At 41.5% G+C, this 25453-nt stretch overlaps 1 protein-coding gene across 5 annotated transcripts in view; it reads right to left on the bottom strand.

The window, feature by feature from the left end:
* LOC126418677 (testin) overlaps positions 1-25453 on the bottom strand; it is a 98669-nt gene that overhangs the window by 61251 nt on the left and 11965 nt on the right. For all 5 annotated transcript variants that reach the window (XM_050085565.1, XM_050085564.1, XM_050085567.1 and 2 more), the window contains exons 4-6: positions 25116-25234; positions 15771-15868; positions 1559-1713 (exon numbers count right to left, since the gene is read on the bottom strand). In XM_050085565.1, coding sequence (XP_049941522.1) covers positions 1559-1713; positions 15771-15868; positions 25116-25234 — 372 coding nt within the window. The remainder of the gene's footprint in view (positions 1-1558; positions 1714-15770; positions 15869-25115; positions 25235-25453) is intronic.

Raw genomic sequence — 25453 nt, 5'->3', positions numbered from 1 at the left:
CAACACAAAATAAAGCAACACCGAATCTGGCAAAAGAAGCCACTGAATTTGGCAAAAAATATCACAAAATTTAGCAAAACACCAAATTTGGCAAAAACAAAATCATTTTTTTCCGTCCCTAAAGATATCTATCTCATGCAAGTAAATGGTTGTTATAAATTTAACAACTGTATCAGAACAGATAATACCATGCAAATACAAGCAAGCAATGAATTGTGAACTTAATCTTTAGCAATTTATTATCCACATCAATCACAAAAAAGTGTACTTCAGACTTTTATGTTAATATTTTACGAGCACATACCTCTAAAACATTACAAGGAACTCAGCAGCCGAGATTTATTGACAGTTATGTTAACTAATGGGCTCAATTTCATGCTCAAAATTGAAATATCATGTGGTAGCAAACGGTTTGTGGCCATTCAATAAAATGCAGTGTAAAACTGGCTAACTAAAATGTCTAACTCGCACTCATTAGAATGCACTGCCAAACAGAAATATACAAGATGATACTCAAAATTTTTGGAAGTGTGTCAAGCAGAGGCATGCTATACTTTGAAAGAATAGCTCCTAACTTACCCAGAATTTATTTTCTACAATCATTGCAGTTGATGAGTCCTGGTGCTATGAAGAGGCATGAAATGAAACTGATTTGATGATGTAGAAATGGTTGAGAGGGGAAGAAACAACTAGAGGAAACAGCCAATACTGCAGATCAGCATAAAAATTATTCCCACAATGAATTCACTGACTGAAAAAAATGTATTACGTGTAATGAAGAGCACTCTGAAGTTAATAACGTTGTTTCGTATGAAAAAAACTAAATCCATAACTTTAAAAAAAAATCTTATTGTTTCCATTTCCCCTAATATGCTCAATGAAAAGTGTCTAGGGAAGAGGAATCAATACTGAAGCAACTACCTAAGAATGGGAAATAGTACCACAACAAAATATCTACCTCTGACAAGACGTGTGTTGCCTGCTTTCAAGTAGGATTGTACCGACGTCCTTCCTAACACAGTAGTGCAACAATAATGCACAAACTGGAGTGTCCACATACTAAATTGAGTCAGGCTGCAACAACTAACTGCCCTTACTGCCTGTTCCTTCTTCAACAAAACTCTGGAGAATGGCATGGCAAATGGATATTCCATTACAAAGTGAGCACATGGCCTCTTACTCTTCCATGCTGCAACTATTTTCATGTCAGTAACTAATTAATACATACACACGTGTGCATTAAGCACTATCATCTCTAACAACCACTTACAGTACAGTTTTTGATCCAAGGCCACCAAATTAGCTTTAGCTGAGTGTCAACACTGCTGCATATCAGAACTGTTTAATTCTGCAGCATAATAAAATTCATAGTCCTGAGTGCAGCAGGAAATGTGAAATAGAAAAAACACATACACACACACACTCTAGCAACATAACTACAGAATAGACATAAAAGCTTTCCATTTACAGACAAAAGTGTAACAGAGGAGTTTAATTTATAGATACTTCTTAAAACACACTGTTTGTTTATAAAGTTTAATTATAATCTGTAACAAACCCTTCCACCTCCTGTGGAGTCAAATTGTGACAACGGCTGGCATCCAAGTCATGTATTGGTACTTGTCGTTCAAGTTGTTGACGTCGATACAAGGCACCATCGCTACCACTGATTGGCAACTTTGCTGTTGGCAGCTGTTTCATGTATTCCACTGCCTGCACACAATGATCAAAATAAATACTACAATGAGGAAGAAAAACTGTTTCAGTAGCATGATGACAAAATACATGCACTTTTATAACAACTGGGCTATTTGCAGTTACAATGCAAGAAGCAGTTACAGACATAAAAAGCAGGTCTTCAACCACAAGTCTATTTTCACTCCCAATTCACTCACTGCCACTCAAAATCATCTTTGACTGCAAGAGAACACGATCAATAAAATAAGTTGTCATGCATAGCAGCCTTGATCCAAATTTTATTAAAAACAATGCTCTGCCAATATACGAGAGTTGCATAGTTCATTGATATATTGCTAATTATTTACTCTATAGAAAATTTTAAATTGTAAAATTTGTTATCCATCGCCAATGAACACATCATGATGGCACACAAAACATCATTTAGGCACACACAAACTGTTGATAATGAGTAAAGCTAACAACTCACCAAATAAATGCAGTGCCAAGATGTCGACAGGCACATAAACAACACTGAGAACTTAGCTGGCTTTCTACTGGTCCAAAAGTTAACCAAAACCTTTTATTCTCTTATTGTGTGACATGTTTATCATCCCTGTTTCGCTTTCATAAATAGTTACAAGCCATGCAAATACCTTTAGAAAAGACTTCCTAACACTTAAATCTATATTCGATGTTAACAAATTCCTCTTCTTCAGAAACATTTTTCTTGCCATTGGCAGTTTATCAATGAACATGATCAGGTCCATATAAGCAGTTTTTGCATTTAACTATATTCAGCACCAGTGATCTATGTGTAGTGTCTTTGATTAGTAATCAAAACTTTCTCAGTTCTGGGTTCAAACACCACCACTGGCTAAACTTTGAATAAATATTTTTAGCAACAGCAGCTGAAGACTTCTGGCATAAGAAGTCACTCTTATTCTACCAACGGACTTGTGAAAAAGGATGGAGGAGCGGACAGAAGTTCAGGGCACTCTCTTGCTCTTGTGGTGTGAAACTGCTCCAAAATGCAGAAGAATCAGCAGTGATCAATAACATGAGGATGCAGAAGGCAATGGAAACCACTGCATTAAAGGCACACAATGTGTATTCACAGGACATGTGGTGTGAAACTGAAAAAAGTTTCATGATTATCTCAGTGGCAGAAGAGTCTGGACTAGACCCCATCCTACTATCATCTGGGGTGGAAGCAACACTCTAGAGGGGGTGGGGAAGTGGAAGAGAGGAATGCTTTCTGGTTGAATGTGCAGGGGCTGAAATGTGAACAGGCACAGTGTCAGGAGGTTGGGGGAGGGGGAGGGGGGGGGGGGGCAGGGAGGTGGGAAAAAAAGGAGTGAAAGGAGCTTAGGAGCGAGGAAAGATGGGTGACTGCATTGGCAGAGGGTGGCAAACAAATAGGGTGGCAGATGGGAAGGGGGACAAGTGATACAACAGAGGGGTGGAAACTGTCTGGTGGTATGTTACCATAGGCTGAGGATGAGATAATTACGGGAGAGTGTGTTGTAAGGATAACTACCATCTGTGCAGTCCAGAAAAGCTGGTGTTGGAGGGGAGGATCCTGATTGGTAGGGCACTGAAGCAGCCACTGAAATCCAGCATGTTATGTTCAGCTGCATGTTGTGCCACAGGGTGGTCTACTTTTTGTGTGTGTGTGTGTGTGTGTGGTTTTAGGGCACACAACTACAATGGTCATTAGCGCCCAGACTAAGTTAGGAATGCACCGCGAGGCACAAGGTTAAAACAGCAACTAAAAAGGACAATACAGGGTGGTCTACTGTGCTCTTGGTCACAGTTTGGCAATAGCTGTTCATCCTGGTGGACAGCTCTTTGGTTGTCATACCAATATAAAAAGCTGTGCAATGATTGTAGCAGAGCTGGTAAATGACAAAGGTGCTTTCACAGATGGCCCAGTCCCCTATGGGCTAGGATAAATCTGTGACAGGGCTGGAATAAGAAGTGCTGGGAGGATTAGTTTGGCATGTCTAGCACATGGGTCTTCCACAGGGATATGATCCTTGTGGCAAGGGTTGGGATTGAGAGTGGCACAGGGATGGACTAGGAGACTGCAGAGGTTAGGTGGGTGACGGAACACCACTTTAGGCTGGGTGGAAAGAATGTCGGGTATGATGTCCCTCATTTCAGGATATGATCACAGGTAATCAAAGCCCTGGTGAAGGATATGGTTCAGTTGTTCCAGTTTGGGGTAATACTGGAACCTTTGTCTGCAGGTAGGATGATTAGGTCAGGATTTGTTTTCAAGTGTGTATGACTATTCTTTCTTCTACTGAAAGGCAGTTATTCCAAGGAAGGAGCCAGGGAAAGGATGGCGGGGCTAGGTTAGAGGTAAGAAATTCCTGGAAGGTGACCAATGGGTGGTTAGGTGGAAAGAGGAGAGGATCATGCTTGTAATAAACTGGAAGAGGCAGGGTTCAGTATTGGAATTTGGTTGGGTTTCCTTGAAGGGATTAGCTGCAAATAAGTGTTCACTGCAGGGATTGGAAGGAGGAGATGAGGTAATTGCCAAGTCCAGCAAGGTTAAATTTGGGTGTAGGGCTAAAGGTGGGGTCTTTGGGTAGGAGTGAAACTGCTGTAGAACTGAGGGTTTTGGTGGAAAGTTTAACAACAGTGTTACACGAATGTTTTGGCTCTGTATTTGGAGGAGCGTTGGTGGGGAGTTTTGTGGGATGTGGCAAGTTGAAAAGGTCAACTAGGCAGGGATTAGGTGCTATGAGGGGTGGATGAGAAAGAACACTGCAGATGTGGACACTGGTACACTGAGGCAGCAGTAGAATGTCAGCAGGTTGGATAACTTATGGAGGTGGTGTCTGGAATGCTCCTTCAGGTGCTGGAGAGCAAGGGATTCAGTTTCAGAGATGTGATGTATGCAGCAGGGATTGAACAATAGTAGTATCTTGTGGACAGAGCAGAGGTAGTTCTGAGATGTCTGTGCCATGGAGATTTGTTTGTGCAGCACCAGGTTTGTGAGGGCCGAGGACTGCAGGAATCTGAAAAGGTGAAGGTCCCTCTGAAAGGAGGGATGTGATCCAGAGAAAGGGATTTTTATGGTTAGGCCATTTGCAGGGATTCCATGGTTTAGGCAGCATTTGAGAAATAGGATGTGGGACTGGGTTTTAGCCAGTGAAAGGGATACTTCTCTGAACTGGTGCCAAAAGATGGAGCAGGAGACCATTGTGGCAGGAGCCCACTGTGGCAGGAATGGTGTAAAGAAAATAGGAATGATGCAGAAATGGATAAAATAGTTGTTGATATTTGTGACAGGAGTTGGATAAGAGAAAAGATGTGTAAAAATGTGTAAAGACATGTAAAAATACTTAAAGACACGCTGAAAAACACACAGACATGCAAAAATATGCACACATATATAAAAATGAACACAAATATGTAAAAAAAGTGAGAATGCACGAAACCATTATGAACCACATGAAAATACAAACAAATACATTAGAAACCTACTCAAATGTGGGAGAAATGGAACAGATGAGGTAGGGAGTGTGTGGGTTCCAAGAAGGGAAGAGAGAGGGAGAGAGGGTGCGTTAGGTTGAAGATCACAAATACATGTGAGATGGGCAGGTATAGAAAATAAATGCTAAAGTACATCAGGATGAGGGATGAAGGAGATCAGTGGTAATAGATAAAATTGTAACCATCAAAGGAAAAAATCTGGAGCATGAGATGCTACATCAACAACTCATGTAGTCACGATGCCTCTGTTGTGCATGGACGATCGTTGATACAGTGTGTCTCGGAAGTAGATGTGGTTAGGGAGGCAATGAATAAGCACACACTGAGAAGAGTAATGCTATAGGCAAGAGCGATAAAGGGAAGCATCACATGGTTGTAGGATGGAAGAAAAGCAATTCAGCAAAATCAAACAATGGAAATCAGTAGGAATATCAATAAAGTGGGAAAAGATAGATTGCTATTCACCATAAAGGAGATTTGCAAATTTGCAGATAAGCACAATTAAAAGACAATTACACAAACCTTTCCACCACAGCTATCATCAGCAAAACAGAAACGCACACCGTTCATACATACAAGAAAGCACACCACAAAGACACATGACTGACTCTGGCCAGAATGCTACTATCACATGGGATGGAAACGGCAATTTGGAGGGGGTGAGGAAGGGGAAAGGACAGTAGCGTACAGGTGGGGAAAGAGAGGAACACTTTCTTGCAGAGAGTGCAGGAACTAGAATGCAAACAGCTGCAGCATCAGGAGGTGGCAAAGAAAAAGAGTGAGAAAGGAGATGAGAATGGGAAAGACGGGCAGGAGCCAAACAGAGAGGGTGGGAGATGAGAATGGGGAGGATGATATGACAGAGGGGGTAGAAACTGTTAGTAGGAGGGTGTGGAGACAGTATGTTACCATAGGTTGAGCCGGGATAATTCTGGGAGCAGAGAATGTGATGTAAGTGTAACTCCCATCTGCGCAGTTCAGAAAAGCTGGTGATGGAGAGAAGGATCCAGATGGCTCTGGTAGTGAAGCAGTCACTGAAATCAAGCATGTTATGTTCAACAGCATGCTGCACCACAAGGTGGTCTACTTTGCTCTCTGCTCAGTGGCTATTCATCCTGGTGGACAGCTGGTTGTTAATCATACCAATATAAAAAGCTGTGCTATGATTGCAGCAGAGTTCGTAAATGGCATGACTACTTTCACAGGTGGCCCAACCCCCGATGGGCAAGGATAAATCAGTGACAAGACTGGAATAGGAAGTGCTCATGATGTCGATTGGGCAGGTCTTACAACTAGGTCTTCCACAAAGATATGATCCTTGTGGCAAGGGGTTGGGATTAGGAGTGACATAGGGATGGACTAGGATGTTGCAGAGTTTGGATGAGTGAGGGGTGGGAAGTATATTGGGCAGCGTGCCCTCATTTCACGGCATTACGATACGTAATCAAAGCCCTGGGAGCATGTGGTTCAGTTGTTCCAGTCCGGGTTGGTACTAGGTAATGAAGGGACACTCCTTTGTGGCTGGTTCCTTGTGGTAGCGGGAGGATTGGGGTGTGAGAGGAAATGGCATGAGAGATCTGTTTGTGGATTAGGTCTGGGATAGTGCCTGTCTGTGAAGGCCTTGGTGAGACCCTCAGCATACTGAGCAAGTGAGTTCCTTTCACTGCAGGAATATAGTCCCCGCATGGCCAGGCTGTATGGGACATACCTTTTGGTGTGAAAGGTGTGACAGCTGTCAATATGCAGGTTCTGTTTGTTGTCAGTGGGTTCAATGTGGACAGAGGTGTGGAAGAAGTCATCAGAGAGGAGGTGGTCAATGTCTAGGAAGGTGGCACACTGAGTTGAGGAAGACCAGGTGAAATGGATGGGAGAGAAGATGTTGAGACTGTGAAGGAATAATGTTTGTTTATGTTTTGCTGATGAAGGCTGTGGCTGAAAGCTTTGTGTAAGTATTTTTTTAATTGTGCCTGTCTGCAACTTAGTGTGTCTTCTTTACAGGAAGTAGCAGTCTATCTTTTCACACATTTCTGACATTCCTACCTGAGTTTCCACTGTCTGATTTTGCTGAATGGCTTTTCTTCCATCCTACAACCCTGTGATCTTTTCCTTGCTACTCTTCTCTACAGCATTACTCTTCTCAGTCTGTTCTCTCTCTTCCTTCCTCTGTTTATTCACTGCCTTTCGAAACCATGTATCAACAATCATTCGGGAGCAGCACAGACATCATGACTGCGTGGACTGTTGATGCAGTATCTTATACTCCAGTTTCTATAGTTATGTTTATTCCTATTGATATTCCTCACCCTGGTGACATTAGCATTTCAGTTTCCACACCTGCCCATGCCACAGGAACTTGTTATCCTCTACCTAACCTATGCCCCTCTCTTCCCTTAGTGCAATTCCAGTGTGTGCCCCCCCCCCCCACCCCCTCCCCCACCCCGCACACACGCACACACACACACACACACACACACCTCATCCATTACTTTTCTCTCACCTTTCTGTGCATTTTTATTGTAACTGTACACATTTTGATGTGGTTTCATGTCTTTAAATGTATTTTTGCATATTTTTAGATATTTGTGTGTATATTTGAATATCTGTGCATATTTTAGCGCATCTGTGACTGCTTCTGTGTGTCTTTATGTATTTCTTGTGTGTCTTTTCCCTTATTCAGCTCCTCTCACAAACATCAACACCTGTTTTGCTGATTTCTGCATCATTCCCATTTCTTGCCACAATGGATCCCAGCTTCATCTTTCTGCACCAGCTCAGAAAAGAATGCTAAAACTCAGCATTCTTCAAATGCTGCCTAAACCATGAAATCCTGGCAAATGGCGTAACCAACAAAATTGCTTTCTCAGGATCCCACCCTTCCTTTCAGAATGACCACCTTTTCAGATTCCACCGGTCACTGGCCTACACAAACCTGGTACTGCAAAAATACATTTCCATGACACAGGGCACCCCAGAACCACCTCCACTTCCTCTGTGAGATACTACTACTTTACAATCCCTGCTCCATACATCACAACTCGCATGACCTCTAAGTTACCCAAGCTGCTGACATCCTACTGCTGCCTCAGGGAACCACAATCCAACTCCTATCCCCACAGTGTTCCTCCTCATCCACCCCACACAGCAACTAATCACTGCCTACTTGACCTTTTCAACTTGCCACATCCTCCAAAACTCCCTACCAACACTCCACCAAATACAGAGGCAACACATACACATAACACTGTTGTTTACCTTTCCCCCAAAACCCTAAGTTTGAAAGAAGTTTCAGTCCTATCCAATGCCTCACATTTAACCCTACACCCAAATTTCACCATGTGGAACTTGTCAACTACCTACTCTCCTTCTCCAACCCTTGCAATGGAAGCACTTCTTTGCTGCCAATACCTCCAACAAAAACCAAGCTAATTCCAACACTGAACCCTCCCTCTCCCAGTTCATAAGACCATCCAACTGTGACCCTCTCCCCTCACACGTAATTAATTGCTGAATACCTTCCAGGAAGTCCTTACCTCCAACTTAGCCTCACCACCCTTTCCCAGGTGCCTTCCTCAGAACACCAATCTTTTAGCAGAAGAAATAAAGGCCATACACAACCTCAAAACACTGCTGACCTAATCATCCTACATCCTGACAAAGGTTCCACTACTGTTTTTATGAATTGCAGTGACCACCTGACAGAAGGCCTCTGCCAATTATGAGTATTCCACATATGGACTCTGCCTGAGTGATCCCATTCCAGAAGTCCAACACAACCTCCAACCCCTACTTAATGCCTCAGGCCCTTCCCAGAACCTCACCCTGAATCCATTTCCCTTCTCACTTCTATAACAGCCCACACATCAACTTTCTATATGCTCCCCAAAATCCACAATCCAACAATCCTTGATGTCCCATTGTGCTGGTTATTGCGTCCCCTCTGAAAAAATTTCGGCTCTCATTGATCAAAATCTCCAACCAATTGCTGGAACCAAGCCTTCTGCAATGAAGATACCAACTACTTCCTTCATCGACTCTCCACCATCCCCGACCTTTTACCTCCTAGATTCCTACTCGTCACTATTGATGACACCTCCCTATACAGCAACATCCCTCATTATCCACGGTCTTATCGCTATTGAACACCACCTTTCTCAATGACTTTCAGACTCCAAACTCACTACTTCATTTCCCATACATCTTATTAACCTTATCCTAACCCCCAATTACTACTCCTTTGAAGGTAACATACACAAACAAATCTGCAGCATAGTCATGGACACTTGCAAGACACCCTCCCATGCCACCCTGTTTACAGGCTACCTATAGGAGACCTTGGTAGCCCCACAAAATGCCAAGCCAAGACACCATATCTTCATTCCTTCACAATCCAACACCTTCTCCCCCATCTGCTTCACCCCATCCACCTCAACCCAGCATGCCTAGACATGGACCTACTAACCTCTGTTTACATGAAATCCACCAACCACCAGTGGTAGGTGCATTTTGACTGATGCCTTCCCCTTCACACCAAAAAAATCCACACCATACAGCCTGGCCACAAAGGGATGGGGAATCTGCAATGTCAAGAATTCCATTCCTCAGTGTGCTGAGGGTCTTACCCAGGCCTTCACAGACAGGCACTACCCCCAGACCTATTCCACAAAAAGATCTCCCGTGCCATATCCCCTCACACCCCTAATCCCTCCTCCTCCTCCTCCTCCTCCTCCTCCACCACCACCACCACCACCACCACCACCACCACCACCAACAACAACAACAACCATCCACAAAGGAATGCCCCTTTTATCACTCAACAGCATGTCCGACTGGAACCACATCATTCACCAGGCTTTGATTATCCATCAGCATGCTCTGAAATGAGGTGTATCCTACCCAAAATCCTTCCCATCCCTCCTAAAATGGTGTTCCATCACCCACCCAACCTCTACAATATCCTAGTCCATCCCTATTCCACTCCCAATCCCAACCCCTTGCCCAAGGATGATATTCCTGTGGAAGACCCAAGTGCAAAAGAAGCCCAATCAATGCACCGAAAACTTCCCATTACAATTCTGTCACAAGTTTATCATAGCCTATCAGGCATTGGGTCACCTGTGAAAGCATCCATGTCATTTGCCAGCTCCGCTGCAATCATTGCGCTGCTTTTTATATTGGTATGACTACCAATTAGCTGTCCACCAGGATCAGCAGCCATCGCTACTGTGGGCTAAAGCACAGTAGACCACCCTGTGGCACAACATGTAACTGAAGATAACATGCTTGATTTCAGTGGCTGCTTCACTGCCCCACCCATGTGGAGCCTCCTCTCCACCAACAGCTCTTCCGAATGGTGCAGATGGGAGTTATCCTTACAACATAATTCTCACCTCCCTAATTATCCCGGCCTCAACCTATGGAAACATACTATATCCACACCCTTCACCCAACAGTCTCCACCCCCCCCCTTCCCCCCCAGTCGTACCATCTCCTCACAATTCTTATCTACATCCTCTTTGTTTGAAACACTCTGCAACACACCGGCTCATCTTTCCCTGCTCCGCTCCTTTTTCACTACTTTTTTTCCCCACCTCCCTGCACTACAACCTCCTGATGCTGAGCCTGTTGGCATTCTAGTCCATGCACACTCTGCCAGAAAGTGTTCCTGTCTTCCCCCCACCTGTACACTACTATCCCTTCCCCTTCCCCACCTCCTCCAGGCTGCTGCTTCCATCCCATGGAATAGCTGCATAGTTACTCTAGCTGCTGGAGTTGGTGGTTATGTGTGCATGAGGTGTGCTTTCTTGTGTGTATCAATGGTGTGGGTTTCCCTTTTGTTGATGAAGGGAGTGGCCAAAAGGTTTGTGTAATTGTCTTTTAATCATGCCTGTCTGAAACTTAGCATATCTTACTGTGAATAGTTCAGAGATATGGTTATACTCATAAGAATCAACAGCAAACCAACACCAACGACAATAGCTTAGGTGTACACGCCAACATTGCAAGCAGAAGAGAGAGAGAGAGAGAGAGAGAGAGAGAGAGAGAGAGAGAGAGAGAGAGAGAGAGAGAGAGGGGGGGGGGGGAGAAAGTATAGGAGGATACTTAATGGGTAATTCAGTATGGAAAGGAAGATGAAATTGTAATAATAATTGGGGATTAGAGTAGAAGAAAGGGTTATGTGAGAATATGGGCTTCTTGGTAGTAGAAATTGGAGAGGAGAAAGACTAATTGACTTCTGCAATAAATTTCAGCTAGATGTCATAATTAAATTTTCCTCAAGATATCTTTATCTATGGTGATGACGGAAGCTGAAGAAATGAATTAAAACTTATGGCACAGCTGGGACTTGAACCCGGGTCTCCTTGCATACTAGGCAGGGATGTTGGCCATTACACTACTGCAGCACTACAGTTAGCATTGCTCCATGGACTACCTAAGTTCAACCCCCTCCCCAACAAAAACCTTGATTAACATTTTCAGCTTATTTCCCCTTCTTAGATTGCCACTATTGCTGAGGTTCTCCAGCACTGGAATAGTTCCACATCGTTTGATGAAATGGCGAAATCCTGTACCGCAGGAGTAGGTGATCTATGAATCTTACAATTATTACCATTTTTTAATTTAGGTATAGTGCTGTGGTTGTGTAATGGCTAGCATTTGTGCCTAGTAAGCAAGAAGACCTGGGTTCAAGTCCTGGCCTTGGCAAGAATTTTAATTCATTTCTTCAGCTTCCATCACTATTATAAATTTCACATAGTAATTACAAATATTCTGTTCAAGAATCACAAGAGAAGCAGGCATAATTGGGAAAGGCTGGGACATACAGGAAGATTCCAGTTAGATTACATCATGGTCAGGGAGTGTGTCCGAAATCAGATACTGGATTGTAAGACATACTCAGAAGCAGATATAGACCCAGGCCACAATTTGGTAATGATTAAGACTAGACTGAAGTATAAGAGAGTAGCCAGGAAGAATCAGTGTGCAAATACGTGGGATACCGAAATACTAAGGAATGAAGAAATACACTTAAAGTTCTCTGAGGCTATATAAACAGTGATGATGAATAGCTCAGTACGCATTTCAGTTGAAGAGGAATGTACATCTCTAGAAAGGGTAATCACAGAAGTTGGAAGGAAAATTGTAGGCACAAGAAATGTAGCTGCAGATAAACCATGCCTAATGGCAGAGTACAGGGTAACCAGGGCGAAATGGTTGTAAAAAAAAAAAGAGGCTGTTGGAAGGACTGACTCAGAATATGGAAAAGTAAAAACAATCTTTAGTGAAATTTTAAAAAAAGGATGGTAACATTAAGTGTGTCATGGAAATTCAGAGGACAGAGTGGATAGAGTACACTGAAGGAAGGCCTCTATGAGATGGGGGGGGGGGGGGCATGATAGAAGAAGAGAAGAAGAATCAAGAGCTGACAGGGAAGAGATGGGGGATCCAGTATTAGAATCAGAATTTAAATGAGCTTCGGAAGACATATTTGATATTACAGCAGAAGGGCACGATAAAATTATAGTGGAATTTCTAAAATCATTGAGGGAAGTAGCAACGAAACTACTACTCACATTGGCGTGTAAAATGTATGATACTTGTGATATACCATCACACTTTCTGAATAACATCACCCACACAATTTTGAAGATTGCAAGAGATGACAAGTATGAGAAATATCACACTATTTGCTTAACAGCTCACACATCCAAGTTGCTGACAAGAATAATATTCAGAAAAATGGAAAAGAAAATTGAGAATCTATCAGATGACGACAGTTTGGCTTTGTTGTTGTTGTGGTGGTCTTCAGTCCAGAGACTGGTTTGATGCAGCTTTCCATGCTATTCTATCCTGTGCAAGCTTCTTCATCTCCAAGTAACTACTGCAACATACATCCTCCTGAATTTGCTTGGTCTACCCATATCTTGGTCTCCCTCTACAATTTTTACCCTCCATGTTGCCCACCAATACTAAATTGGTGATCCTTGATGCCTCAGAAAATGCCTTACCAACTGATCCCTTCTTCTAGTCAAGTTGTGCCACAAATTCCTCTTTGCCCAATTTCTACTCAGTACCTCCTCAATAGTTATGTAATCTACCTGTCTAATCTTCAGCATACTTTTGTAGCACCACATTTTGAAAGCTTATCTAAACTACTTATCGTCCATGTTTCATTTCCATACATGGCTACACTCCATACAAATACTTTCAGAAAAGACTTTCTGACATTTAAGTCTATACTTGACGTTGACAAATTTCTCTTCCTCAGAAATGCTTTCCTTGCCACTGCCATTCTATATTTTATGTCCTCTCTACTTCAACCATAATCAGTTATTTTGCTCCCCAAATAGCAAAACTCCTTTACTACTTTAAGTGTTTCATTTCCTAATCTAATTCCCTCAGCATCACCTGATTTAATTAGACTACATTCCATTATCCTTGTTTTGCTTTTGTTGATGTTCATCTTATATCCTCCTTTCAAGACACTATCCATTCCGTTCAACTGCTCTTCCAAGTCCTTTGCTGTCTCTGACAGAATTACAATGACATTGGCAAACCTCAAAGTTTTTATTTCTTCTCCATGGATTTTAATTCCTACTCCAAATTTTTCTTTTGTTTTCTTTGCTGCCTGCTCAATATACAGATTGAATAACATAGAGGATAAACTACATCCTTGTCCCACTCCCTTCCCAACTACTGCTTCCTTTTCATGCCCATTGACTCTTATGACTGCCATCTGGTTTCTGTATAAATTGTAAATAGTGTTTCGCTCCCTCTATTTGATCCCCGTCACCTTCAGAATTTCCAGTCAACATTGTCAAAAGCTTTCTCTAAGTCTACAAATGCTATAAATGTAGGTTTGCCTTTCCTTAATCTATCTTCTAAGATAAGTCATAGGGTCAGTATTGCCTCACGTGTTCCAACATTTCTACGCAATTCAAACTGATCTTCCTCGAGGTCGGCTTCTACCAGTTTTTCCATTCATCTGTAAAGAATTCGTGTTAGTATTTTGCAGCCGTGACTTATTAAACTGATAGTTCGGTAATTTTCACTCCTGTCAACACCTGCTTTCTTTGGGATTGGAATTATTATATTCTTCTTTAAGTCTGAAGGTATTTCACCTGTCTCATACATCTTGCTCACCAGATGTTAGAGTTTTGTCAGGGCTGGCTCTCCCAAGGTTTTAGGAAAGATAAAAGCACCAGAGGTAGTTCTCATGTAGTGGCCGATAATGGAAGCAACTATGGAGAAGAATTAAGACATATTCACAGGATTTGTCAACCAAGGAAAAGTGTTCGATAATGTGAAATGGTGCAAGATGTTTGAAATTCTAAGAAAAATAAGGGTAAGCTGTGGGGAAACATGGGTGACACAATATGTACAAGAACTAAAAGGGAACAATAAGAATGGAAGGCGAAGAACAAAGTGCCCAGATTAACAAGACTGAAAAACAGGCATGTAGTCTTTTGCCCCTAATGTACAATCTGTAAATTGAAGACTCAATGATGGAATAAAACGAAAGATTCAAGAGTGGGATTTAAATTCAAGGTGAAATGTTATCAATGATAAGACTTGCTGATGACATTGTTCTCTTCAATGAAAGTAGAGGAAAATTATAGGATATGCTGAATGGAATGAACAGTCTAACGAGTACAGAAAATGGACTGAGAGTAAATTGATGACGGATGAAAATAATGAGAAGTAGCGAAACGACAACAGTGAGAAACTAAAGATCAGGATTGGTGATCACGATGTAGATGGAGTGAAGGAATTCTACTTCCAACGCAGCAAGATAACCCATGACAGACGAAGCAAGGAGGACCTAAGAAGCAGACTAGCACTGGCAGGAAGGGCATTTCTGGCCAAGAGAAGTCTACTGGTATCAAACAAAAGTCTTAATTTGAGGAAGAAATTTCTGAGAATGTATGTTTGGAGATCAGCATTGTATGGTAGTGAAACATGGGCTCCGGGAAAACTTGAACACTAGGGAATCAAAGCATCTGATATGAGGTACCACAGAAGAATGTTGAAAATAAGGTGGACTGATAAAGTAAGGAATGAAGAGGTACTCTGCAGAATCGACAAAGAAAGGAATATATTGAAAACAGTGACAAGAATAAGGGACAGGATGATAGGACATCTGTTAAGACATCAGGGTATAGCTTCCGTGGCACTAGAGGAAGCTGTAGAGGGTAAAAACTGTACCGGAAAACAGAGACTGAAATACATCCAGCCAATAATTGAGGATGTAGGTTGCAAGTGCTGCTGCGAGATGGAAAGGTTGGCAAAGGGGAGGAATTTGTGGTGGACCGCATGAAACCAGTCACAACATTGATGACTTAAAAAAAAGGGGGGGGGGAGGGGGAAGAAGAAGAAGAAGAAGAAGAAGAAGAAGACATCAAAGTTTATACTCAGTGAGCACTGGAGAGACACTATTTGCAAATAGAATATTACATGAAGTGTTACATGATCTACCCTCTGACATACACCACAGGGCAATAGCATAATATAAATGTAGATGTCTGGCACACAAAGTTTTATTTCTTTATCTTTAAAACATAGAATGCAAAACACATTATTTCACTTACCACATCATCAGAAACATTTGGGGGGACCCAATCGAATGCCACTTCAGCACTTTTAACAGTTTTTGCATTGTCGACACCTGGGACTTTGATATTCAGACCTGTAACCATACAATCAGAAATTTTTAGATGTGTCCCACATGAGATAACCACTTAAAATAAAATAAATTAGCTAGAGTTGAATAAATTATTCTGCCTGGAGTCCAGGAACCGTTGAAGATGACTTGGTCAGTTATTGAGATATTGATCAGAAGAATGTATTCATCAACTTGAATCGAAATTCAAAGACATATCACCATTCAGTCATTCTAAGAAGCCCGCCTGGCTAGCCGTGCGGTCTAACGCACTGCTTCCTGAGCAGGAAGGTGTGCCAGTCTCCGGCACTAGTCCGCCCGGCGGACTAGTGTCGAGGTCCAGTGTGCCAGCCAGCGTGTGGATGGTTTTTAAGGCGGTTTTCCATCTGTCTTGGCGAATGCTGGCTGGTTCCCCTTATTCCACCTCGGTTACACTATGTCAGTGATTGCTGCGCAAACACTGTCTCCATGTACGCATACACCATAATTACTCTACCACACAAACATTGGGGTTACACTTGGCTGGAATGAGACATTCGCGGGGGGTCCACTGGGGGCCGAACCATACAATAACCCAGAGTTCGGTGTGGGGTAGTGGTGGCGTAAGTGGACTGCTGTAGCCTGTTGTGGGGTTGTGAACCACTGAGGGCTATGGCAAGGATGAAGCCTCTCCATCGTTTCTAGGTCCCCAGTTCAATACATACATACATACATTCTAAAAAATCTACGAGGCTGGTATCTCTTCCTTATGAACAATGTCCTTTGTAATCCATGTCACCGATTTTCTCTTCAAGCCTTAATGACAATTCTGTGGTACAATCTGGATCAGAATGGCAAAGATTTCAGTACTACACACAAATTATGCTACTTCATAAAATAGCTTATCTGCTCATTAAGTAAGTTGTAGCTTGCATATTAATGGTGAAGACTGCACATCATACATAGTGATTGGCCATACTATTATCAACATATGACTAAAGTAATGTTATAGGCTGCACGGTCGATGAAGTGAGTGCCTGAATAATATTACGTAAGTGATTACCCTCCAAGGATCATGCAATGCATGTAGCAATACATTTTCTCACATTCACTGACTTGTATACACTATCACACAAAAATCACACTAAAAATAGAAGCAAGTAAGATTATACACTAATATCTGAAAGGTAAGCATAATCGAGAAAAAGAATACTCAAAGAGAAAAAGTGAAAAGTTACTATATATGACCAAGAACTCAACACATGCAGGAATAATTGTGCTCCACCTAAAAAAAATCTGTTTATCTGAATGTCCAAAATGGAGCTACATTTTTGCAGAGAAAATGCATCTTACTAGTAAAACTATTGAACCATTCCACATCATAACAAGTTATTGCAAATATGACCTGTGTAACACATAAAAAAGTAAGCAAACTGTACAGCAAAGGAAAGTACCTCTTTTGAATAGCATGCCATTCATAGACAATTAAGAGCAGTGACCTAGATCCATAATGCCTCAAACATGTTTGCACTTTCACTGAGAGGAGGCTTCAGTCTTTTGTTGAATTTTGCAATGTTATTCCAGTCAGATCTTATCTTGAAGCAGAGGATCCTTGGTTATCTTGAAGCAAATCAGACACAAACCAACATCGCAGAAGCACTAAATGTGTCATTATAAAGCTTTCATGATGATTCCCTGACATACGAAAGGCTCACTGTTGCACAGTGCAAGGTAACCAAGGGCAACTATACCAGAACAGGACAGATAGCTGGAATTGATCAATAAAAATAAATTATGTATCTAAAAGAGTTGTTGACAAACCTAGCATGTATTCATCAGTTTAAGGCTACTGACGACTTGTATATTTGAAGCACGGAGAGGCTGGTCACAGAACATTGCAGAAAAAGACTTGTCTGGTGAAGGTTGAGTCCTTGAGCTGGAACATTAATTGCAGCTGTGCCTCCCTCCCCCCTCCTCCATAACAAGCACCCTTTCAGACTTTGCACAGCTCTTTGTCAGGAAGAGACTATCCAACTCACTATCCGGCATGTGTGCCAATTATTAAAAGTCACCCTTTCTGCCATTAACCGATCACTTGCTGGGAAAGAGATTTTTATCTTTTTCTGAAATGTGCACATTCAGTTTGATTTTTTTCATCATTCATCCTTTGATCATTTAGTACAATGATATGGATAAGTCATTTCCAAAGAGGTACACAATGGCTAGTTCTGTAGCACTTAGCACATACCATTCATGTAACAAGCCCTTATTTCTTTATTATGCTTAATTTATAGCCATCAAATTTCTAGGTGTGATGACTATGTTTGCTTCAGAACTTGAATGGGAGAAATCAGTCTGAAACAGAACATAATCGCATAAGGAAATGATATTAAATTAAAACAATTAAAGAATCACAAAATCTTCTAACATCCTGGGGAGAAACCCATTTACAGCTTTAAACGTAACTACTTGGCACTCTTCAGTGAGTGGAAAAATTCATCTCCTCACCAAGACACACAAACAGACATGACTAGTAATTGTGTCACTTCTTAGGTGTTTGAGCTATAACCATTAATCTTTTCACTCCAAAACGAATAACAATGGTGCAATATCTCAGAAAATGCTTCAGAAAAACTTCTGATCTCACAAGCCACTAGTAAGATGATAACTGATAAGTCACAGTACGTCCCAAACTGTAGTTTCACAACTATGACCTATGCAACTATCAAATTACTCAAAACAGGTCAGGGCAACACTAAGCAAAAGAAACTACAGCTAAAGACAATTATTAATTTTTATTACGGACTGTTGGGATATGTGGCAGTATGTACTTTGATTCCACTGAGACTTGGAGACAGCGAAAGGAGGCAGAATATCATTCAAACTGTCTGCAGAAATGTTTTTAGTTGTGACTTATGAATAGGGGCTCCTTAAATACATGCCCCTAAGGAAAAAATTACTAACCTCACTCACTCAAATACATGCAGATACAAAGTAGTCTTGTCTGTTCATAAAATCACTTAAGACAAGGCGGCTGGTGTTACTTCACCTGTTTAAGTTTTCTATTGACAAAAAACTATTGTCCTCTCGTGAGTCTCTCTTGAACCATTCAGATAAGAATTACACAGAACCTACATCAGTATAAACCCTTATATTATTGTAGTGGAAAAGAAAATAAAGGATTTGTTCAATGATGATCAGTTTGGATTTCAGAGAGGCAAGGGCACCAGAAAGGCAATTCTGACATTGCAATTGGTACAGAAGCAATACTTAATAAAAATCAAGACACATTCACAAGATTTGTCAGTCTTGAAGAAGAAGTGTTTGACAATATAAAATAGAGCAAGATGTTCGAAATCCTGAGAAAAGAAGGAGCAAGCCGTAAAGAATTATGGATAATTTATAATGTATGCAAGGACCAAGAGAGAACAATAAGGACAGAAAAAAGATGAAGTTCTCATATCAAAATGGGTGTAAGATATCAATATCAACTCTTGTCCCAACTGTTCAATATACACTATGTGATCAAAAGTATCCAGACACCCCCAAAACCATACATTTTTGATCCTAGGTGCATTGTGCTGCCACCTACTGCCAGGTACTCCATATCAGCGACCTCAGTAATCATTAGACATCATGAGAGAGCACAATGGGACATTCCGTGTCACTTGTGTCATATGTCTGCAAGCGAGATTTCCACACTCCTAAACGTCCCTAAGTCCACTGTTTCTGATGTGATAGTGAAGTGGAAACGTGAAGGGACACGTACAGCACAAAAGCGTACAGGCCGACCTCATCTCTTGACTGACAGAGACTGCCGACAGATGAAGAGGGTCATAATGTGTAATAGGCAGACATCTATCCAGACCATCGCACAGGAATTCCAAACTGCATCAGGAACCACTGCAAGTACTATGACAGTTAGGCGGGAGGTGAGAAAACTTTGATTTCATGCTTGAGGGGCTGCTCATAAGACAAACATCACACCAGTAAATGCCAAACGATGACTCGCTGGGTGTAAGGAGCGTGAACATTGGATGATAGAACAGTGGAAAAATGTTATGTGGTGTGACAAATCACGGTAAGCGTTTGTAGTGCCAACAGTAAAATTTGGAGGTGGTGGTGTTACGATGTGGTCGTGTTTTTCATGGAGGGGGCTTGCACCCCTTGTTGTTTTGCGTGGCACTATCACAGCACAGGCCTACAGTGATGTTTTAAGCACCTTCTTGCTTCCCACTGTGGAAGAGCAATTCGGGGATGGCGATTGCATCTTTCAACACAATCAATCACCTGTTCCTAACGCGCCGCTTGTGGCGGAGTGGTTACATGACAATAACATCCCAGTAATAGACTGGCTTGCACAGAGTCCTGACATGAATCCTATAGAACACCTTTGAGATGTTTTGGAATGCCGATTTCGTGCCAGGCCTCACCGACATTGATATCTCTCCTCAGTGCAGCACTCCATGAATAATGGGCTGCCATCCACCAAGAAACCTGCGAGAGTGGAAGCTGTCATCAAGGCTAAGGGTGGGCCTACACCATGTTGAATTCCTGCAATACCGATGGAGGGCACCACGAACTTGTAAGTCATTTTAGCCAGTTGTCTGGATACTCTTGATCACATTGTGTATACATCAAAGCAGCAATAATGGAAATAAAAGAAAGGTTCAAGAGTGGGATTGAAATTTAGGGTGAAAGGATATTAATGGTAGCATTCACTGATGACACTGCTATCCTCAGTGAAAGTTAAGAATAGTTACGTGACCTGTTGAACAGAATGAACAGTCCACTGAGTAGAGAGTATGGATTCAGAGTACACAGAAGAAAGCTGCAAGTAATGAGCAGTAGCAGAAATGAGAACAACAAGAGACTTAACATAAAATCTCAGGACTGTGATGTAAATGAGTTCAGGAATCCTGATACTTCGGAATAAAACAACACATGGCGGATGAAGCGAGGAAGACATGAAAAGCAGATTAGCATACGCAAAACAGGCATTCTTGGCAAAGAGAAATCTGCTAGTTACAAACATGAGCCTCAGTCTGAAGAAAACATTTCTAAGAATGTATGTCAGAGCACACCATTGTGTGGGAACACCCCAAACGAAAATAACCAAAGCATTTGAGTTGTGGTGCTACAGAAGAATGTTCAAAATGCTGAGACACAAAATGAGGTTGTCTGTAGAATTGGTAAAGAATGGAATATGTCTAAAACACTGATAAGAATAAGGGACTGGATGATATGGCACGTGTTAAAACAGCAAGGACTTACTCCCATGGCACTAGGAGGAGTTGCACAGGGGTAAAAAGTGTAGGGAATGCCAGAGACGGGAATAACAAATAATTTAGGATGTAGGATGTAAGTGCTACTCTGAGATGGAGAGATTTGGCACAAGAGAGAAATTTGTGGCAGGACACACTGAATCAGTCAAAAAACTGTACTGTGTATGCGAGGGTTTGCAGGATGTTATCTCTGATAAACTTTTTCTGCATATGTGACTATACATTGTTTTATAGATGAACATTTCAAATACTGTTGCATGTGGTCTTCATCACTGAAGTGTCTTACGATTTTACTACTTTACTATTCCTGAAAGATTATCTGCCATGATAACACAATGAAATCTCTATGTTTATTAACTGTGTGAGATGTCTCATTGGATATGTTAATTGTTTTCATCGATGTACATTAATGATCATACACTAACTTCAGACAGGTAACGTAAGACACAATATACATACAACATTTTGCAGTTGCAGTAATTGGTGTCACTAATCTCCAAGACACCCATTTTGTTGCTGACATTGCTCACCACAAGGATAAAAAGGAAGTTCATTAGCTAGGTGCAAAGTTGACTGTCATGCAATCATTTCAGTCATGTGTCAATAAGGTTTTGTTCGTGTGTCATTTTAGGGTGTTCATGTTGTGTTTAATTAAAATTGATAAACTGGAATACTCTTTCATACTAAAATTCTTTGTTTTGCATCACCAACTGAAATGCATCCAAAGTTGCTTAAGTTTTATAAAGAGTATGCTCCTTTGTTTTCAATAGGTAAGAAATGTGTGACTCAATCCAGTTGTAGACATATTACCTTGAAGATGATCTCCCTGAAGGTTATCCCAAAATAGCAGTCACATATGAAAATACCGAAAAGTGCAAAATGTGCTATAGGGTGAACAGCGGAAAGGGAAAATAATGGCTAAGCCCCTTTACTGGATAAACTGAACAAGTAACTCATAAAAACATGAGCACTTTCGGTAAGAAAAAAGATAATTCATTTCACGAATCTGCAACTGTCATGCATAGAAATGATTAGCTGCACTAAAAACAGCTACTTCACTGATACTATTCTCTATAGCAACTGGCATATGTCACAACAGGGAGATGCTGCCCGAGTGGCCAAGGGCATCAAATGGTGAGTCGCTGAAAATCACTGATGACAAAAACTGTGGGCAAGCAACAAGACAACACTACAGTATGGTGGTAAGTTCGTATGGGACCAAACTGCTGAGGTCATCGGTCGCTAGGCTTCCACACTAATTAACCTAACGTATACTAAGAGGACACACACACACACACACACACACACACACACACACACACACACACACAGAGAGAGAGAGAGAGAGAGAGAGAGAGAGAGAGAGAGAGGGGCGCACACGGCATGACGATATGACAAGTCCGGCGTATAAACCAAAATGAGAACCAAGTCATAACTACATGATGCCTATCTAAAACATATCCGACCTTTGACCAGAAAAAATATTTCCAATACCTGCCTTGTGCTTGCACATACTTTGCCCACCGATACTTCCACTGCTGGAAATACCTCTGGAAGTCTTCTTTTGGAATGGTGTTCAGCTCCGTCATCATGTTCTGCATTCTCTCTTCTCTACTCTCAAAATGGGATCCTTTCAGTGGCGTCTTCAATTTTGGAAACAACCAGAAGTCGCAAGGAGCCACGTCTGGAGAGTAGGAAGGTTGAAAAATGGCTGTATTCCATGTTCGGCCAAGAAATTTTGGATAAAGTGGAATGAATGTGCGGGGATGTTGTCGTGATGCAGTTGCCAGTTTTTCGCCATTCACATGTCTGGTCTTTTGCACCGAACTGCATCACAGAGTCACCGGAGAACATGTTGATAGTACTCCTTTGTCACTGTTTGTCCTCCTGGTGCGTATTCGTGATGCAGAATTCCAGGGACATCAAAGAAGACAGTCAGCATCACCTCGATTTTGCTTCACACCTGCCGCACTTTCTTCAGCTTTGGAGACTCGGGATGCTGCCATTGCGATGACTATCTTTTTGTTTCTGGGTCATACCCTTACATCCATGACTCATGTCCACTTATCACGGTGTTCAGAAATCCAGGATCAGTGTTGGTGGTGTACACATGGTCCTGTGCAATGTCCACTTTTTGTTCCAGCGACAATTACTTGGGCACAAATTTTGCAGCCACTTGGTGCATGTTCAAATCATCACGCGAAATTGCATGTGCAGAATCTTTACTCACTCCAACCTCTTGGGCAATCTCTCGCACAGTCAAACGACAATCTGCCATCACCATTTGCATCCTCTCAATAACTGCTGCACTCCGAGCAATTTGGGGCCCAAAACGCTGGTCAATCTCCGCTGATGTGTGGCCACATTTGAATCAATTGAACCACTCCTTAATTTGTGTTACACCCATCTCATCTTCTCCAAACACCTGCTGAATGTTAAAAATTGTTTCACTTTGAGAATCACCAAGATTTTGACAAAATTTGATGCAGTATCTCTGCTCAATACTTTCAGTCATCTTGAGAGAATCGGTAATCCAACGAACACATTGTGCAGCACCTCACTCAACAACCGACAGGCAGCGACAGACGTGCTGGAAGGCGGGGACAAAATTCATGCATGCGCATGAAGGTCTCTTCCTTTACTGCGTACAGTGGGGCCGTGCTATCATCTCTATTTTGCACAGGAAAATCAAAGGTCGGATACTTTTTAGACAGACCTCGTATGTGAAGCCAAGCAACACTGCATACAAGGAACAATACGTAAGTGCAATTGGAACACGACTGAGGTCTGGATCGTGGTGTGGCAAGCTTTACAGCATGGCCACATGTACCAACAGTTTGGCACATGGGACATGGCCCACACCTAGCGTTGATGCAATGACAGCAGTGTCCGCAAATATCAGGAACATCGCCTAGCGTCTATCATCTAGGTCCACGTGTTCTGGCGGGCTTTCAAACTCATTGGGACAGGATACCAGATTTTTTGTACAAACTAGGAAAAATCTGAGAATAATTCTTGTTTGAAATAAAAAGATGATGATCGAAGCTAATTTCCATTTTGCAGATCTTGAGATACCACATTTTTGGGAAATTGGGAGAAGCTGAAATTACAGTTGACAACTTGCATTGCCGCAAGAGACATACTTGAAAAATAAATTACATTTGAGCATGATTAAAAGATATTTTATTTAATGGTTACTAACTATTCAATTGACCCTCGAACTGTCTCATGTCCAAGAATCAAAATATACTTAAGTGTGGTGTATCCACATGAACAATCATTTTCAGATTCTATGTGATCTCGCCTGGCATGCAGCAACTCATTTTCTTAAAATTAATTAACTCCGAAAGTGGTAATGTTGAACTGGAGTGTTTCTAATTTAGAACCATATGGCACAAATCACTCTCACAGATTCTCTGGTTAACCACTTAACAATAAGAACTTAAAATCTAGAATTTATTCGAGCAACTTACAAATAAACCTTACTTACATGTGTTCAGCACTAACAGTTTAGTGTTAGACCGCTAGAGAGTACCCATTCCAGCACCTGTAACCTCCCAGTTGGTGTTTACTGTAACGTCTCGAAACGACATTCAAAAGTTCGTGCACCCCAGATAGAGATATAACAATGAGAGTTTGATATTGTACGATGGCAGACTTGGCCATGTGCCTTTCGAACCACTGAGAAGGGCAAGATTTGGAATCAAAACGTTCATGCTACATAAGGCTAGAAGTATGTCCAAATGTAATTTCATTCACTAATGAATGTTTTCATTAATAAAAAAAAGTTATTCTTTGGAACTTACTTAGCAAACAATTAGACATGTTAAGGAGTCAACATATAAGCTCTAAAACTTAACATCCATGACTGATTTCATTTCCAACTCTTAATGCTATTAAAACATTGTGAAGAAAATGATAATGAAAGTGAAAACATAATCTCATTAACAGAGAAGTGATTACTGAATGGTTCCCAGATGTCTAACCACATGAAATCAAAGTAAACTTACAAGCACCACGTTTCCTCTTCTTACTAGCAGGTCCAAGTAGTATTTCAAATTGTTCATATCCTTCATCATCCTTCACATCATGTTCTTCCTTTTTGCACTTGCAATTACGACATAATTTCCTATGTGGCACAGAAAATACAGTATTATAAAATAATAAATGGTAGGTCAACAATACGGAAATTCCTGAATGGAACAGTAGATAAAATAAAGGAAAGGCAACCACTCACCTTTAGCATACTGATGTATGGTGCATACACTACATAACAAATGGCTCTGAGCACTATGGGACTTAACATCTATGGTCATCAGTCCCCTAGAACTTAGAACTACTTAAACCT

The sequence above is a fragment of the Schistocerca serialis genome, chromosome 9, assembly GCF_023864345.2.
Source record: "Schistocerca serialis cubense isolate TAMUIC-IGC-003099 chromosome 9, iqSchSeri2.2, whole genome shotgun sequence".
NCBI classification, from domain to species: Eukaryota; Metazoa; Arthropoda; class Insecta; order Orthoptera; family Acrididae; genus Schistocerca; species Schistocerca serialis.
This window is presented reverse-complemented; position numbering and strand designations above follow the sequence as displayed.